Source organism: Pristiophorus japonicus, chromosome 1 (genome assembly GCF_044704955.1).
Source record: "Pristiophorus japonicus isolate sPriJap1 chromosome 1, sPriJap1.hap1, whole genome shotgun sequence".
Taxonomy (NCBI): Eukaryota; Metazoa; Chordata; class Chondrichthyes; family Pristiophoridae; genus Pristiophorus; species Pristiophorus japonicus.
In genome coordinates, this window is record NC_091977.1 from 241,315,648 (window position 1) to 241,334,940 (window position 19,293).

General features: G+C 42.3%; 1 protein-coding gene across 1 annotated transcript in view; it reads left to right on the forward strand.

Annotated features, from left to right (window-relative positions):
- Positions 1-1,813: 1,813 nt before the first annotated feature.
- Positions 1,814-19,293, forward strand: part of LOC139269366 (choline transporter-like protein 1) — a 105,792-nt gene continuing 88,312 nt past the window's right edge. Inside the window, exon 1 of the mRNA XM_070888369.1 lies at positions 1,814-1,907. Coding sequence (XP_070744470.1) covers positions 1,881-1,907 — 27 coding nt within the window. The 5' untranslated portion in view covers positions 1,814-1,880. The remainder of the gene's footprint in view (positions 1,908-19,293) is intronic.

Here is a 19,293-nt window from a genome sequence, read left to right on the forward strand (position 1 = left end):
ATGTGGGCGCTAAATGGGCGAAGATGTGCCGAAAGTCTAGCCCTATTTTTAGCAGAAGAGATTGAAAGACACTGCTGCAAGCAATCCAGGAGAAAAATCCGAGGGGCATTAAAATAAATTGTGTGGTTGGTTTTCAATTTATTTGAATACTTTCGTTTATTAGTTATAAAAATATTGGCAATGGGAAAAACAGCTGTTTGGTGAGACGATTGGCGGTGGGAGGTCATGTGATGAGCCCTCCAGGACTATGACCAGAGTTGGCAACCCCAGACTGATGGTAATTGAATGCATCTGGCCTGTACTGTGCAACCCTGCACCGTCATAACATTTTACAGCCAGGACAACAAGATAACTACTATTTAAGTTAGTTTAAAATGATTCACATTTCATTGTATATAATTAAAGATTATGCAAAAAAATTCCTAAACCACAGGTCAGAATATAGCATAATCATATAATGATGTTCAAACTGCTGACAACTTAGAGAATTTTACAAATAGGAAAATGGGCAATTTTGTCCCCCCACGTATCTCCTATTAGAGTTAATCTTAACCTTACCTTTCTACCATATACCTCAAACCTCCCTCTTTCCAGAAATACATTTAGTTGTCTCTACTTCTTTAATTGTAACCCTTAAGGAAATACTGGGTTGCCCCAATGTCATTAAACAAAAAGAAAACTAACAAGTGCCTATTTTCTTTTAAGCGGGGCACAACTAATAGAAAACTGAATCATAAAAAACAAAGGGGTCGGCCATTAAGGACTGAGATGAGGGGGTAGGGGTTGAGGAAAGAACAAAAGGGAAGGTCAGTGATAGGATGGAAAGCAGAAGAGATTGAAAGACTAAAGGCATGATGGTGCAAACAGATTTCCACCCCATTAGCCTCCACATTCAACGGATCAACCTCCGCCATTTCCGCCACCTCCAGCATGATCCCACCACCAAATACATCTTCCCCTACCCTCCCATTTTAGCATTCCGAAGGGACTGTTCCCTCCGCGACACCCTGGTCCACTCCCCAATCACCCTTTCCACAGCATCCTCCTTCCTTCCTGCTGTTCAGGGCCACAAAAAAAAAGGGCCTTGTAAATGTCTGGAGTGTCACCCAGGTCGGGTGGCACTGTTTAATGTTTTTATGTTTTGCAGGTAAACTCAAAAGAGTTTCAGGGCCACAGACACTCATAAGAACGTAAGAAATAGGAGCAGGGGTAGGCCATTCGGCCCCTTGAGCCTGCTCCGCCAGTCAACAAGATCATGGCTGATCTTCTACCTCACTGAACAGCATGTCAGCCATGGCTCAGTGGGTAGCACTCCCACCTCGGAATCAGGGGGGTTATCCCTGGTGTCCTGGCCGATATTTATCCCTCAATCAACATAACAAAAACAGATTAGATGGTCATTATCACATTGCTGTTTGTGGGAGCTTGCTGTGAGCAAATTAGCTGCTGCATTCCCCACATTTACAACAGTGACTACACTCCAAAAGTACTTGATTGGCTGTAAAGCGCTTTGAGACGTCTGGTGGTCGTGAAAGGCGCTATATAAATGTAAGTCTTTCTTTCAATTCTACCCTGGTCCACTCCCATCCCACCTCACCACACACACAGCCCGCTCCTGGTCTCACTGACTGTCAAAGGGACGGACTCCAGCCAGCCAGCTTCCCTCCCTCCCTCTGTGTGTGAGCAGACCTCCCGCAGAACACACACCAGCTGGGGTACAGCCTCTTGTCCGAGGGACGGGGATATGAGGGGACACTGAGGCGGGGTTGAGGGTGACAGTTTCCGGCGGTGAGGGTGTGACTGTTTCCGGGGCTGCCGGCAGTTGTGGAGCGGCGACGAGGTTGGTTGGTCGGTGGTCCCGGGGTCCCGGAGTCCCGGAGATGGGTTGTTGTGGCGGCGGTGAGGAGGTGAGTGAGCGAGCTTCAGTCCGATCATAAAGTCTGCCGCTTTGTGATTGAATCATTGCTTTTTTCCTGTCTGTTTTTGTGGTTGAATATTTTATTTATGTGTATGAGATTGGCTTTTTTAACCTCACTGAAGTCTCTTGCTTTTCTAAAATCAGTGCTTTTCCTTATTCCTTTAAAAATAGATTGATAATGTACAAAAGAGACATTTTTAAAAATAAACTGTTATATTTTGCATTTGTCAGACACCTGATTCCGGCATTGAGCTGATTTAAAAATAGGAAATTTCCCTCTATAAAATGTTCTATTTTGCACTTATTTCAGAATGTACAAGAGGGTTTTTTTCCAATAATATGTTTTATTTTTCCCGTGTCAGACATGCTTCCAACAATGAACTGCATTTATCCTTTTAAAAAAAATTGATCTGTACTGTACAAAAGTTTTTTTTAATAAAATGTTTTATTTTCCACCTGCTTCAATTGAAGATTTTCTTTTTTCTTTTTAATTGCAGAGTGGCTAAAATGATCTTACTTTACATTATAATTAAGTGAAGTGATTTGATCCCTCACTGGCTTTCTTTTGCAATTTGACATATGTTGGTGATTTTCATTTGTGGGCAGTTAGTTGGTAATGCAAGTGCAATCTTTGGACAAATTCTAATTAAATCCAGCAAAATTATAACCTGTACAAACTGGTGGAAAATCCTTCAATATTTTTTAGACAACATCATCTTGTATTTATATAACGCATTTAAAATGCCCCAAGGTGATTCACAGAAGCATTATAAAAGAAAATTTGAACATGAGCCACGTGAAATATTAAGGCAGCTTGGTCAAAGAGATAGGTTTTAAGGAGCGTCTTAAAGGATAAAGAAGAGCTTGGGGCCTAGTCAACTGAAGACGGTAGAACAATTAAAATCGGGGATGCTCAAGAGGCCAGAATTAGAGGAGTGCAGATATCTTGGAGTGTTGTGGGCTGGAGGAGATTATAGATATATGGAGGGGCGAGGCCATGGAGGGATTTGAAAACAGAATATAAATAATCCCCTATATGCTTTCTGATTTATCCAAAGAATTGATTTTAGCCCTTCAGAAATGGAAAATGTCTCAGAACAAAAATAATAAATATTTTCCAGCAGCAAGTGGGCAAACGATCTGGTTAGAAGTGATTTGAATAGTGTACTTAATTGAAACAAAGGAGTATTTCATCGTGTTTATGCGAGCAATGAGTGAATAAAGTCCATTGTATTGGAGAGGCGCTATTGGATAGAATGAAAGCGCAAGATTAATTTGTCAACCATGTTATTACACTTGAGTTTTGTGTTTGAAGAAATTTAGGAGCGCTAATATTTATGGGTGCAGTCAATGGTTAGGCAGGGTCAGTAATTATTGACCTGTGAGATGAGTACTTATGTATGAAACACAAAAGGTTAGTATGCAGGTACAGCAAGTGATCAGGAAGGCCAATGGAATCTTGGCCTTTATTGCAAAGGGGATGGAGTATAAAAGCAGTGAAGTCTTGCTACAGTTATACAGGATATTAGTGAGGCCACACCTGGAATACTGCGTGCAGTTTTGGTTTCCATATTTACAAAAGGATATACTTTCTTTGGAGGCAGTTCAGAGAAGGTTGATTCCAGAGATGAGGTTCTGGAGAGAGCACAATCAACTAGCATTGAGGTGGTGATCATGCGAGCTCAGTTCCGGTGGGCTGGACATGTCATCCGCATGGATGAGTCAAGGATCCCTCGTCAGCTTCTTCACGGCGAGCTCTGTGAAGGCCAAAGACACCAGGGGCGCCCCCGCAAGTGCTATAAAGATTGCATTAAGGCTAACCTCCAGTACTGTGGCATCCGACCAAAGGACCTCGAGAATACAGCAGCTAATAAAATCCAGTGGCGAACCCTCACGAGGACTGCTTGCCAGACCTTCGAAGAAAGCTGATGTCAACGCCTGTGGGACACTAGAGATAGTTGACATCAGGTGGCAGTACTGTCAGCATCAGGCACACTAAACTTCCCTTGTCCGGTGTGCAAGAGACTATGTGCATCCAGAATTGGCCTATACAGCCACTTGAAGACATGCCATTGATGATTAGCACAACAACATCTTTGTTGGATATGACAGACTACCAAGAACAGGTGTTGACTTATGAGGAAAGGTTGAGTAGGTTGGGTCTCTGCTCATTGGAATTCAGAAGAATGAGAGGTGATCTTATCGAAACGTATAAGATTATGAGGGGGCTTGACAAGGTGGATGCAGAGAGGATGTTTCCACTGATAGGGGAGACTAGAACTAGGGGGCATAATCTTGGAATAAGGGGCCGCCTATTTAAAACTGCGATGAGGAGAAATTTCTTCTGAGGGTTGTGGATCTGTGGAATTTGCTGCCTCAGAGCTGTGGAAGCTGGGACATTGAATAACTTTAAGACAGAAATAGACAGTTTCTTAAACAATAAGGGAATAAGGGGTTATGGAGAGCAGGCAGGGAAGTGGACCTGAGTCTATGATCGGATCAGCCATAATCGTATTAAATGGCGGAGCAGGCTCGAGGGGCTGTATGGCATACTCCTGTTCCTATTTCTTATGTTCTTATGTTATGTTCTTAAGAGAAAGTGAGAGTAGCAGCATTCATTGATATAAAAAAGCACCAATATTAGCACTTTCACTTATCTTTTACTTCAGTCTGATTTATTTTAAAGAAGTGCATCCTTCATATTGGAAGAAGGAGAATAGTGGGATGGCTGTGGAATGGAATACTGTGATTTGTTCAGTTGCAATTATATTTTCAACACAGTGTGGTGAGTTTTGATGCAACTCGCAGAATCATTTGGAGTTTTAATATGCAGGTAAACTTGTTGAATACTTTGTTTTATAAAGATAGTGTTCTTTTAAAACAGTACTTGATCAAGTCAGGTTTGCCATTTGCAAAACAGGTTCTGAGTGTAGCTTTATTTTATTGAAGTTATTTGAACTGTTTGTCCTGGGAGTGGAAATGTTGTGTTCTTGATGAGATACTTACAAACAGTGAAGAACAGGAAAAGAGCTGTTGGTCCATCCAGCCCGTCTCACAATTGTGGTACCTTGTGTGTCACAAGATAAACACACTCCACCCCATCTGAAACCATGAGAGAGTTGAAAAAACAAGTCAATTTGGGGGGGAAAAGATCTGGGAAATTCTTCTCCGATTCTCCCTCCCTCCTGGCGATCGAAACTAGTCCAGGAGATCACGCTGTGCTTAAAAGCTTACGTGATTCATAAGGCAAGACCACTTGCTCCATTGAAGGGAAATGAATACTTCCCATCATAACTATGAACTGTATTTTGAACAGCCCCAATATGTTTGTCTGTACTTTCTGCCCGTTGCAGAGGTTTATCAATCTTTAGATGCGAGAGTTCTTTCTGATGCACACCCAGCTTTAAATTTATTTTTCACTGCTAAAGGGTAAGGCAGTACACAAATCAAAAGTGAGGAAAGCCACAAGGAAAACTATAAACAAGGAAAGGGAGCAGCTGAAAACTCTGCAGCTACATCTTAATTTGCTTTGATAGCTCGCAATTCCAAACTGGCAAGAGGCAGAGGATGTGACCAATCACATTGCTTCAAAGGTCTTGTGAAGTTGGTTTGTGTTGTGATCTTGAATTTTAACTGACGAGAAAATCAATCCAAGAAATTCATTAAAAAAATTCAGATCCAACTGTTTCTTTTTTATTCATTAGAGTTGGCTGTACTGTATTTTAAATCCATGGAAAATGGTTTTCTCTGAAGGGCCTACTCTTTGGTGGGAAGACTGAAGCATGGTTTAGAGTACTCTGTTGGATCTTGAATTTTTCATGTTTGGTTTGTGGTCTAGTTGGGTTGCTGTAGTGTATGTGCAAAATTTGATATTTTGCTGCTGCTTTCTTATATTTTCTCCCTCGTGGCTAGTGGCTACTCCCTGGTGCCCTTTTCAAAATGGCTTCCACTTGTTTTCTATTTTGATAGCACATCCTCTTCCCCATCCTGGTGACTTGCCCCTTTTCTCCCCCCCACCCCCCCGGAGTGCTGCCAAACCTATATTCTTCTTGTCCCCATCAGTTTTACTAAATGCTAGGGCCCACCTTTAATAAACTCCCAGTATCTGCTAAATCACAATGATATGCTGATAGGGCTAGCTGGAAGAGGATGGGAGGGGGCTCGAGTAGAGCATAAACTCGAGCATAGTTGGGCTGAATGGCCCGTCGAATATTAAATGATGTAAATCCCTCATTGATCGACAAAATGCTCTCAGACCATGTCCGAGTGTTCAAACCTCAGTACCGAGTTCACCCAGACCCTACTCAAGCCTCCTGCCCCCTGCCTGTTGAGTGGTCCCAAGATGCTATCTGCACATCACCCCCCCGCCCCCCCCCCCCCCCCCCCCCCACCCTACCGCCTCCACTGAGTGCTCTCGGACGCCATTCCCTGAGTACATCCAAGAATGCAAACCCTGCCCTTTCTCCCCAAGTCCTTGGAGGCCAAATTTCCACATTGCTGATTTTTGGCGCAGTTGTAGAGGTACGTCCGATTTTTTTTTTAGTGGCTGACTGCGCCAAAAAAAAGTTGCAAGTTTTGGCGGAATAAACTTTCATTTTGGAGTGGCGCAGGTTGTCCTTAAGCTCTGTGGTTGGAGCTTAACGTCTGCACCGAAATACTGAGGTTGCCAAGGTAAGGAGGGACACACTGAAGGGCTGAGGCTGCAAAGTAAAACACACGATGCAGCAAGCCATAAGCAATTGTAGAGCCTCGGTGCTGTTGCTATCCTGGGCCAAAAGGCCTCCCCCTCACCAGGTGCCGCTCCTATCCCGGGCCAAAAGGCCCCCCCTCACCAGGTGCCGCTCCTATCCCGGGCCAAAAGGCCTCCCCCTCACCAGGTGCCGCTCCTATCCCGGGCCAAAAGGCCCCCCCTCACCAGGTGCCGCTCCTACCCCGGGCCGAAAGACCCCCTGCCCCTGGTGTCGTGTTGTCTTCCATCCCTCCAAAACCTAACTCGGCTCCGCTAAAACAATGGCGTCTTCTCTGCGCCGATTTTCTTAAGTTCAGATAAGACTTTTCGGAGCGGTGCACTGTGCCGTTTTTGAGAAAATCCTAGTTGGCCAAACTCGCTTAAATGTGGCCAGAAATGACGCTGCCGGCAGCCGGCACCCCCAGTGAAGTCAAAAAATCGGGAACTAAAAAAATTGTCCGTAAATAGTTTATGATGGCGCAGAAACTTTGGCGAAACTTGCAGATTTTAGTTTGCTCCAAAAAAAAACAGTGGACGGCAGACAAACGGCGCAGAATGGTGGCAAAAATTGAGCCCATGATCTGTGCATACTGCCTAGCACAGCTCACTCGAGATCCACCACCCCTTGTTGCCTGCTGGGCCCTTCTCAGCTCTCCTGGCATGAGCATGCTCTCGCTACTTTATTTCTTTTGTGTGTGTTCCACCACTTCCTGGGAAACCTTTCCATGTCTGATCGCAGTACCTGCCTACAACTTGCTAGATGTTTTCTTGTATCTCGCTGTGTTTCTTTTAAAAGAGTACAAATTGAGTACATCTATTAAAGGAGCATAAATGGGAGCTATATAGGCTGATTGAGACAGAACAGGGAGTAATTAGTGATGAGACTTGCACAGCGAGATAGATAGAAAAATATTCAGACATGCAGCACAATGAGAAAAATAATAGAGCTATCGAAAGAAAATAGTGGAAGACGTAAAGAATGCGAGAGACATTTGCAGGAAGAGGTGCTTATTTTTCTACAGGAACAATGGGACACACGATCAACTGCTATATAATAATCAAGACAATTGATTTAGTTTTCACAAAGATGGATGGAATTGTGTAATTCAATCCCTGAAACACCACTTAAAAATCCTAGAATGTCGTGCACCAAAAGTATTCAACAACAACTACTTGTATTTATGTAGCACCTTTTTAATGAAGAAAAAAAAGAGACGGATTTATATAGCGCTTTTCAAGACCATTGGATGTCTCAAAGTGCTTTACAGCCAATTTTTGGAGTGTAGTCACTGTTGTAATGTAGTAAAACGTTCCAAGGAACGTCATACGAACATTGTCAAACAAAATTTGACACCGAGCCCTATAGGAGATTTTAGGGCCGATGACCAAACGCTTGGTCAAAGAGGTAGGTTTTAAGGACCTAAAGGAGGGGAGAGAGGTTTAGGGAGGGAATTCCAGAGCTTAGGGCCTTGGCAGCTGAAGGCACGGCCACCAATGGTGGTGTAATATATATAACCCCACCCAGTGGACTACTGTGGCATTGCAGCTATTGCTGTTTACAAGAATAAAGAGGGAACAAGTCACGTGACAAGCTTCCTGAAGTTATCAGCCATCTTAGAGCCTGTGTGTTTGTGATGTTGTACCGAAAACATAACCTTGGTGATGAGGATGGGATAATCGGATAACCTAGCTGAAATTTTTGTTGGTATATGATTCAGCCATCTGACAGAGACTTTGAGAGCTTCTCTGTTTTGATTAACAGCGACAAGTCCAAGGTAAATTACAAGCACACTTGGCTGAACTGCCAGAGTCCAGATGGCCGCGCCTCTGGGAATAATAGGGCACTTGGGGGAGTTTCAACGCGACCGTGAAAGTTTCGGAGTGTATGTGGAGTGGCAAGAAATACTTTTTGCGGTGAAAAGCATCATCGAAGTCCCCGATGATGAAAACCATAACTGGGTGGTGGTGGAAAGAAAATGGGCTATTTTCTGAACTGAAACAGGGCCCGAGGTGTATGAAACCCTGAAAAATGTGCTTGTGCCTGTCAAACCAAAGGACACCTCACTTAAGCAGAGAACAGCACTACAGTCCTGAGCCCCTGGAAATTGCTGAAAGTTAATCGTTTTGGAATAGGAGATCAGTTAACCGACAAGCGTATCAGTGAGTACATTGTAGCATTTCAGAAACTTTCAGGACCGAGCATTGCGTGACTGCTTTGTGGGATGAAAAATGATGCGATCAGAAGAAAGTTATTGACCGTTCCTAACTTGACTTTTGATTTAGCTTGTCAGACAGCTATGTCAATGAACATGGCCAACCAATAGTCCTGCTATCGGTGCCTGGGACAACACATTGCTCAAAGTTGTCCATATGTGAAGGCAGAGTGTCTCTTCTGCAAAAAAAACTGGGCATCTTGCGAAGACATGCCGACTGAAGAGTAAACCAACTTTCAAAGCTATAAGTAGAAATCCCCAGAGACTACATAGCATGGAAGAAAAGCAACAGGATGAGGAGGTTTTAGAAACATAGAAACATAGAAAATAGGTGTAGGAGTAGGCCATTCGGCCCTTTGAGCCTGCACCACCATTCAATAAGATCATGGCTGATCAACACATCAGTAGCACGAGGTTAACTAACAGTGATTTGAAAAGTATCATCATCCACGTAGATGTTGCAGGAACTAATATACCCATGGAAATCGATACTGGTGCATCTGTGAGTGTAGTACCGAAATTGCTTTACCTCGACAAATTGTGATTTCCCATTGAGAAATCCAAGATAGAGCTGCGCAGCTACTCGGGAGAGACATTCTTGTGGTAGGTCATATCACCGTACCGGTGAAATACAAGGATAAGTTTCAGAGCTTGCCTCTATTAATAGTGGCAGGAGACAAGCCTGCCTTACTAGAAAGAAATTGGTTGGGATCACTGAAGCTGGATTGGAGTGAGATTTTTCGTTTTGAAACGAGATTTGCATCAAAGAATGATGTCATCAAGAATTATCTGAAGGTGTTCTGTGAAACAGGCAGTCCGATCCAAGGCTTCAAGGTGAGTGTCAGGGTACAGAAGGACGCCAGACCAGTTTACTGCAAGCCACATTCGTACCATATGCACTCGAGGAGAAAGTTGAGCAAGAACTGAAAAGACTAGACTGAGAACATTATCTCTAAGATAGACCATTGTTGTACCCACGTCCGATGGTAAGGTTTGTGTTGATTATAAAGTAACCGTAAACCAGGTTCTAGTGGGTAATTTACCCAATACATTGCCAAATGTAGAAGATTTGTTCACAACACTGACAGGTGGTCAGATCTTCTCAAAGTTGGATCTTACGAATACCTACTTACAACTTGAATGAGATGAGGAGTCCAAGTCATGCTTGACTATAAATACTCATCTAGGCCTATATCAATTTAGTAGGCTACCATTTGGAGTGTCTTCCACCCCTGCCATATTCCAAGGGGTGATGAACCAGATTTTGCAAGGTATTGAAGGGGTAGTATGTTATTTAGATGACATACTAATTTCTGCACCAAACCAGCAAATTCATAATAACATATTGAATGAAGTCCTCAAATGGCTAGAGAAGCACAGAATACAAGTGACTGCTCGCAAGTGTGAGTTCTTTCAAAACTCAGTGGAGTACTTAGGGTGCAGAGTAGGGAAAGATGGTTTACATCCAACCAAGGGAAAGCTGGATGCAATTAGAAATGCACCCACTCCCAAGAATGTCACTAAACTTAGATCATTTTTGGGCCTTTTGAACTATTTTGGGAAGTTCCTACCAAATTTGGCTATAGTATTACATCCACTGAATGAACTATTGTAAAAAAAAAAACAAGTCCATTGGAAGTGGTCAGAAGAATACGATACAGCATTCAAGGAATGTAAAAGCCAATTGGTAGAGAGCACCATGTTCATTCGCTATGACGTATCTAAGGAGATCAAGCTAGCATGTGATGCCTCTCCGTATGGAGTTGGGGCAGTGATCTCTCATACTACATAATGGGGAGGAGAGACTAATTGCTTTTGCTACATGCACCCTCCGTGCCAGTGAGTGTAATTAAGCGCAAATCGAAAGGGAAACTTTGGCATTAATTTTTGGGGTCAAGTTCCACAAATATTTGTATGGTCGTAAGTTTGCCATCGTTATGGACCATAAGCCCCTGACAGCAATCCTCCATCCAAACATTAGCTGCAGCCTGAATGCAAAGATGGGCTTTGATTTTGTCAGCATATACATATGATATTGAATACAGACGATCAGCTGATCACAGTAATGCTGATGCAATGTCTAGATTGTCTTCTCCATCACAAGTTACACCCGATAGGGAAGAAGTGTTCTATTTTTCATACATTGATGAACTGCCAGTCACAGCTGAAGAGATTGGTAGAGCAACCAAACGTGACCCAGTTATGTCAAAGGTATATGATTACCTCACAAATGGCTGGCCAAACCAGGTAACAGACAAAGATATTCATCCATTCTTCATTCATAGGAATGAATTATCAGTCGATATAGATTGTATCATGTGGGGTGCAAGAATGGTTATACCAACTAAATTCAGGTCCAAATTATTAGGAGACCTTCATGATCAGCACTTGGGAATGTGCTTGACCAAGAGTTTTGCACGGTTACTTATGGTGGGCAGATCCAGATAAAGATAGAGAGTACATCGTCTGACATGTCATACACTGAATCAGTAAGCAAGAAACCACCATCAGTACCATTATAGCCATGGAAATGGCTTCCCAGGGTGTGGCAAAGGTTACATATCGATTTTGCTGAGCTAGAAGGACAATAATTGTTCATTGTGATTGATAGCCATTCGAAGTGGGTCGAGTTGTTTCCAATGCGGAAAATAACATGTAAAACATTGGACATTTTGCGAAGACTATTTTCTTTATTCGGCCTCCCAGAAGAAATTGTTTCTGATAATGGACCATAATTTTGTTCAGAAGAATTTGCACAGTTCAGGAGCAAAAACGGTGTGAAACATACCAAGGTTCCACCATATCACCCTGCTTCAAATGGTGCAGCAGAGCACACAGTACAAATTGTAAAACGTGCCCTCGTCAAACAGATGTTGGATCCAAATCCAAAGAAATGACAGTTGTCATTGGACCACAAATTGGCTAATTTTCTAATTGCGTATCATAGAAACATAGAAAATAGGTGCAGGAGTAGGCCATTCGGCCCTTCTAGCCTGCACCGCCATTCAATGAGTTCATGGCTGAACATTCAACTTCAGTACCCCATTCCTGCTTTCTCGCCATACCCCTTGATCCCCCTAGTAGTAAGGATCTCATCTAACTCCTTTTTGAATATATTTAGTGAATTGGCCTCAACAACTTTCTGTGGTAGAGAATTCCACAGGTTCACCACTCTCTGGGTGAAGAAGTTCCTCCGCATCTCGGTCCTAAATGGCTTACCCCTTATCCTTAGACTGTGACCTCTGGTTCTGGACTTCCCCAACATTGGGAACATTCTTCCTGCATCTAACCTGTCTAACCCCGTCAGAATTTTAAATGTTTCTATGAGGTCCCCTCTCATTCTTCTGAACTCCAGTGAATACAAGCCCAGTTGATCCAGTCTTTCTTGATAGGTCAGTCCCGCCATCCCGGGAATCAGTCTGGTGAACCTTCGCTGCACTCCCTCAATAGCAAGAATGTCCTTCCTCAAGTTAGGAGACCAAAACTGTACACAATACTCCAGGTGTGACCTCACCAATGCCCTGTACAACTGTAGCAACACCTCCCTGCCTCTGTACTCAAATCCCCTTGCTATGAAGGCCAACATGCCATTTGCTTTCTTAACCGCCTGCTGCACCTGCATGCCAACCTTCAATGACTGATGTACCACGACACCCAGGTCTCTTTGCACCTCCCCTTTTCCTAATCTGTCACCATTCAGATAATAGTCTGTCTCTCTGTTTTTACCACCAAAGTGGATAACCTCACATTTATCCACATTATACTTCATCTGCCATACTATCGTAATACTCCTCATACAATTACTGGTAGAACACCAGCAGAGTTATTTCTCAAACAGCCACGAACCAGCTTCACATTAAAACCAAACTTGTCACAGTCCGTAGAAGAGAAACGAGACAAAGAGAATCATGATAGAGGTAGAGTAAAAGAGAGGTGTGAAATTCAATAAGGTGAGAGTGAAGAATTATCACCATAAATGGTTAACGTGGTTACTAGGAAGAATGGTGAAGATATGTGGTCCTCGCACATATTTGGTCAAAACGTTTGATCATGGATAGGTTAGGTTTGTTCACTATGATATTTTACCTACAGATTTGGAAGGAGTTGAAAGTCAATTATTTCTGACTCATCTTTTATACACCAGTAGCATATCCTATATCAAATGTACTGGAAACAAGTCCAAGAGAAAGTCAGAATTTAAGTCTGTGTCCAAGTCAGGCAGTCAAACAGTCTGAAGTTGTAGGGAGTTCAAATGTAAATCAAGGGCATCCCTTGGAGGAAAACTTTCCTCCGGATCAGCCGAGAATGAGTCCAAGTTCGACATCATGTTTGGAAGGTTCATTTCGAGAGCGACGGTATTCTCTTCGAAACAGAAAACAAGTGGTTAAGCTTGATTTGTAAATATGGCAAAATAAGTCCATAGCTTTTGTTATGTGTACTCATGCAAGTTATGTATGATTGTTTGTTACATTTTTCCCTCCTTAATGAAGTAATTATAGCTCCACCCAATGGATTACTGTGGCATTGCAGCCATTGCTGTTTACAACAATGAGGGAATAAGTCACATGACAGGCTTCCTGAAGTTATCAGCCATCTTAGAGCCTGTGTGTTTGTGATATCGTACTGAAAATATAACTGGTGGAGCAATTAAAATTGGGGATGTGCAAGAGGCCAGAATTGGAGGAGCGCAGAGAGCTCAAGGTTGTAGGTAATTTTCCCTGTAATTTGTTTCTGGTGCATGGGCCCTTTAACTGGCTGCACAGCCTATTCAGTTTTTCACACGTGTGCGCTTATTTGCATTGTAAAGCCGTGCAGCTTAACGGGAGCATTGGTTAAGGCTGGAGGAGATTACAGAGATATGGAGGGATTTGAAAACAAGGATGAGAATTTTAAAATTGCAGCGTTGCTTAACCAGGAGCCAAAGTAGGTAATTGAGCACAGGGATGCTGGGTAAATGGGACTGGGTGTGAGTTGGGACACAGGCAGCAGAGTTTTGGATGACCTCAAGTTTACGGAGGGTGGAAAATGGGAGGCCGGCCAGGAGTGCATTGGAAGTCTAGAAGTAACAAATATTCAATCATGATAAACCACTGGCCCTGCTTCATTGTACATTATATGCTATAATAAAACCTCTAATAAAACAGTATGTTCCTCTTGCTCATAATAAGCAGTGCCATAGGAGATCCAGTTGTGCAATTTAACATTTTACATACTTTCCCCCCCTTAACTGCTGCCTTTCAAGACTCTAAAGCACAACCGTCTCTAATCTTCATAGCCCTTTCACTTTACAATTAGTCAGTCTTGTTTCTTTTTCCTATACCCTTTCTGTTATTTCCTTGTGTTGCTTATATCCATTACCTGTGGTTTCTCACTCTTTCTCCATTTCAATGTTTCTTCATTATCCACAACTTTATGCTGCTTATAAAGAAAGACTTGCATTTATATATCGCCTTTCATGACCTTCGGATGTCCCAAAGCGCTTTACAGCCAATGAAGTACTTTGAAGTGTTGTCACATGTAATATAGGAAATTATTTCCCGCCAACCCCCAAATCCCTTGATTCCCCTTCAGTCCAAATTCTATCGATCTCAGCCTTAAATATACTTAACGATTCAGCATTCACAGCCCTTTGGGGTAGAGAATTCCAAAGATTCACAACCCTCTGAGTGAAGAAATTCCTCCTCATCTCAGTCTTAAATGGCCGAACCCATATCCTGAGACTACGCCCCCTAGTTCTAGACTCCCCAGCCAGGAAACAGCGCCTCAGCATCTACCCTGTCAGTTCCCCTCAGAATCTTGTATGTTTCAATGAGATCGCCTCTCATTCTTCTAAACTAAAAAAAGGTTTGCAGTGTTAACTAATATTCCACACACTAATAAGAGTTGCATTTCAGATCTAGTGGTAGTTCTGATCATTCTTCAGTGAAATGTAGTATGAACTGAATTAACTTATGAGCCCTAGTTATCACACGTGGTCATTCCATGAATGTAGAAATTGTATCCTTTGTCTCTTTTGTACATTCTGTCCTCGTACACTGAGTCCACACTCGGGAGCTCAATGTCATCAATTTAGATAACTTAAATTCCTCTGTGTATTTAGATAAAAAACATAATGCTGTTTTTTATGGCCTGTTTTGGTCCATGTACTGAATTATAGATGTTTTGGCAGCACATGTAACTGAAATGATTTCAGTTTTAATATTAAAATATACTTCGACTTTTGTTGCTTTCGGTTTGGTAGTTTACTGTTTGAGCTCCCAGCTGCAGCCCATGCTCGATTCAAGACATGAAAAATAAATGAGAAATTTCAAGATGTGTATTTGCTTGCTTAAAATGGTAGTTTTTGCTTTAAGAACACAGCATAGTCACTGTCCTGATTTAATCTTTACTTTTGTGTAGTCCAGAGAAATTTGAGAATTTAGTTCTGAGAATTTTTCCTAAATTACAATGGGGTAATAGCCAAAACATAATTAAAGGAAAGTACTGGAGAAGTTAGTTTAAGCTTAAGGAGGACAAGGTGATGGGATACAGCTGAGGATCCAGAAGGAAATGAGGAAGGAGTAGCCATGGACATTAGAAATTCCATTTGAGTTCTACTGAGTGTGGATGTATGCTGGAGGACTGGAGAGTGACCAAGGTAGTACTCATTTTCAGAGCTAACCTGGGTAATTACAGGCCAGTTAGTCTAACATCTGCAGTTGGGAAGATTTGGGAATCTTTAATTAAACAAAACATTACTAAATATCGAGATGAAGAAAAATAAGTAGAAATAGCCAACATGGATTTAAAATAGGAAGATCCATGCTTGACAAGCCTGATCGAACTCTTTTTGAGGTGGTGAGCGGGGAAATGCGGTGGATGTGTTGTATCTGGACTTTGACAAAGTACCACACACGAGACTGTTGAAGGGTATGAAAATAGAGGAGGGTGGTACATTTGGATTTAAAAAGTGGCTAAAATGAAGGAAAGGGAAAGTTAAGAGTAGTTTCAGAGTGGATAGAATAGGCTTCCCGCAGGGTTCTCTTCTGGAAGAGCTTCAATGATTTTCAGACAATACTAAAATAGGAGGCATAATAAGTAATTCTGAAGGCCAAAGAATGTTAATTGCAAGGGGAAATTGATAAAATGGTAGCATGGGCAAAAAAGATGGAATCCAATGTCAGTAAACAAGAGGTGGTACTTTAAAAAAAAAAAATCAAGATGTAATTAATTATAAATGCTTATACTTTGGGGAAAGCTGGGTGATGTGGGAGAGCAGAGGGATTTGGGGGTTTAGGTTCACAAGACATTAAAAGCAGCACCTCCAGTGGATAAGGCCAATGAAAAACGTAATGGACTACTGGGATTTATGTTCTAGAATATAAAAGTTGAAATGTAATGGTGAATTTATATAAAACCTTTAAGATCACCGTTGGAGTACTGTATGCAGTTTTGGATTCTGCAATATAAAAATGACGAGGCATTCGAGAGGCTAGAGCACCGATTCACTATGACTGGTATGTGGTAATACAAAGACAGACAGTCTTTGGGTGGGGGAGGGCGAGGGGGGGATGTTTTCATAAGAACAGAAGAGAGTAAGGGATGAGTTAATTGCTGAAAATTTTGAAGGCATGAAGCAAAGTGGATAGAAACGGGCTGTTTCCCTTGTTTGGGGGGGGGGTGGTGGTTAGAACAAAGGAACATACATTCAAGAGTAAATGTGAAAGATTTAGAATAGAGAGTGTGAGAAGCCTTTTTACACAGTTGTGAGGCTGTGGAATACACCTGGAGTTAGTGATTGAAGCAGGGATCATGTGTCATTTAAAAATAGATTTGATTGGTAATTGAAGAAAAAGGGAATTAAGGGCTATGAAAATAGTATGGGCACATGGGATTAGGATTACTGTTCATGTAAGATACTCAACAACAGAAACTGGTTGAGCCTGTTTCAGTTTTGTTTTTTCCTTCGATTCTCTATACACGATATGGTAAACTTTAAACAATCGAGCAGTGACCCCTGGTTCTGGACTTCCCCAACATCGGGAACGTTCTTCCTGCATCCAACCTGTCCAATCCTGTCAGAATTTTATAGGTTTCTATGAGATCCCCCTCATTCTTCTAAATTCCAGTGAATATAAGCCTAGCCGATCCAGTCACTCTTCATATGTCAGTCCTGCCAAACCTTCGCTGCACTCCTTCAATAGCAAGAATGTCCTTCCTCAGATTAGGAGACCAAAACTGTACACAATATTCAAGGTATGGCCACACCAAGGCCCTGTACAACTTCAGTAAGACCTCCCTGCTCTTATACTCAAATCCTCTCGCGATGAAGGCCAACATGCCATTTACTGCCTTCACCGCCTGCTGTACCTGCATGCCAGTTTTCAATGACTGATGTACCATGACACCCAGGTCCCATTGCACTTCCCCTCTTCCTAATCTGTCACCATTCAGATAATATTCTGCCTTCCTGTTTTTGCCACCAAAGTGGACAACCTCACATTTATCTACATTATACTGCATCTGCCATGCATTTGCCCATTCACCTAACCTGTCCAAGTCACCCTGCAGCCTCTGAGCATCCTTCTCACAGCTCACACTGCCACTCAGCCTAGTGTCATCTGAAAACTTGGAGATATTACATTCAGTTCCTTCATCTAAATCATTAATGTATATTGTAAATAGCTGGGGTCCCAGCACTGAACCTTGCGGTACCCCACTAGTCACTGCCTGCCATTCTGAGAAGGACCCGTTTAATCCTACTCTTTGCTTCCTGTCTGCCAACCAGTTCTCTATCTACATCAATACATTATCCCCAATACCATATGCTTTAATTTTGCACACTAATCTCTTGTGTGGGACCTTGTCAAAAGCCTTTTGAAAGTCCAAATACACCACATCCACTGGTTCTCCCTTGACCACTCTACTAGTTACATCCTCAAAAAATTCTAGAAGATTTATCAAGCATGATTTCCCTTTCATAAATTCGTGCTGACTTGGACCGATCCTGTCACTGCTTTCCAAATGCGCTGCTATTACATCTTTAATAATTGATTCCAACATTTTCCCCATTACTGATGTCAGGCTAACCAATCTATAATTCCCTGTTTTCTCTCTCCCTCCTTTTTTAAAAAGTGGGGTTACATTAGCTACCCTCCAATCCATAGGAACTGATCCAGAGTCTATAGAATGTTGGAAAATGACCACCAATGCATTTGCTATTTCTAGGGCCACTTCCTTAAGTACTCTGAGATGCAAACTATCAGGCCCTGGGGATTTATCGGCCTCAATCCCATCAATTTTCCTAACACAATTTCCCGACTAATAAGGATTTCCTTCAGTTCAACCTCCTCGCTAGACCCTCGGTCCCCTAGTATTTCCGGAAGGTTATTTGTGTCTTCCTTCGTGAAGACCGAACCAAAGTGTTTGTTCAATTGGTCTGCCATTTCTTTGTTCTCCATTATAAATTCACCTGATTCTGACTGCAAGGGACCTACATCTTGTCTTCACTAATCTTTTTTTGTTCACTTATCTATAGAAGCTTTTGCAGTCAGTTTTTATGTTCCCTGCAAGCTTCCTCTCATACTCTATTTTCCCCCTCCTAATTAAACCCTTTATCCTCCTCTGCTGAATTCTAAATTTCTCCCAGTCCTCCGGTTTGCTGCTTTTTCTGGCCAATTTATATACCTCTTCCTTGGATGTAACACTATCCCTAATTTCCCTTGTTAGCCACGGTTGAGTCACCTTCCCCGTTTTATTTTTACTCCAGACAGGGATGTATAATTGTTGAAGTTCACCCATGTGATCTTTAAATGTCTGCCATTGCCTATCCACCATCAACCCTTTAAGTATCATTCACCAGTCTATTCTAGCCAATTCACGTCTCATACCATCGAAGTTACCTTTCCTTAAGTTCAGGACCCTAGTCTCTGAATTAACTGCGTCACTCTCCGTCTTAATGAAGAATTCTACCATATTATGGTCACTCTTCCCCAAGGGGCCTCGCACAAAAAGATTGCTAATTAATCCTCTCTCATTACACAACACCCAGTCGAGGATGGCCAGCTCTCTAGTTGGTTCCTCAACATATTGGTCTAGAAAACCATCCCTTATACACTCCAGGAAATCCTCCTCCACTGTATTGCTACCAGTTTGGTTAGCCCAATCTAGTTATAGATTAAAGTCACCCATGATAATTGCTGTACCTTTATTGCACGCATCCCTAATTTCCTGTTTGATGCCATTCCCAACCTCACTACTACTGTTTGGTGGTCTGTACACAACTCCCACTAGCGTTTTCTGCCCTTTGGTAATCTACCCATATAGATTACACATCATCCAAGCTAATGTCCTTCCTTACTATTGCGTAGTACTAAAGTGAAGAAGGGATGCTAAACCTATTCAAGTCATTGGTTAGGCCACCTTTAGGATATTGTCAAGTTTCGGGTGTGTTA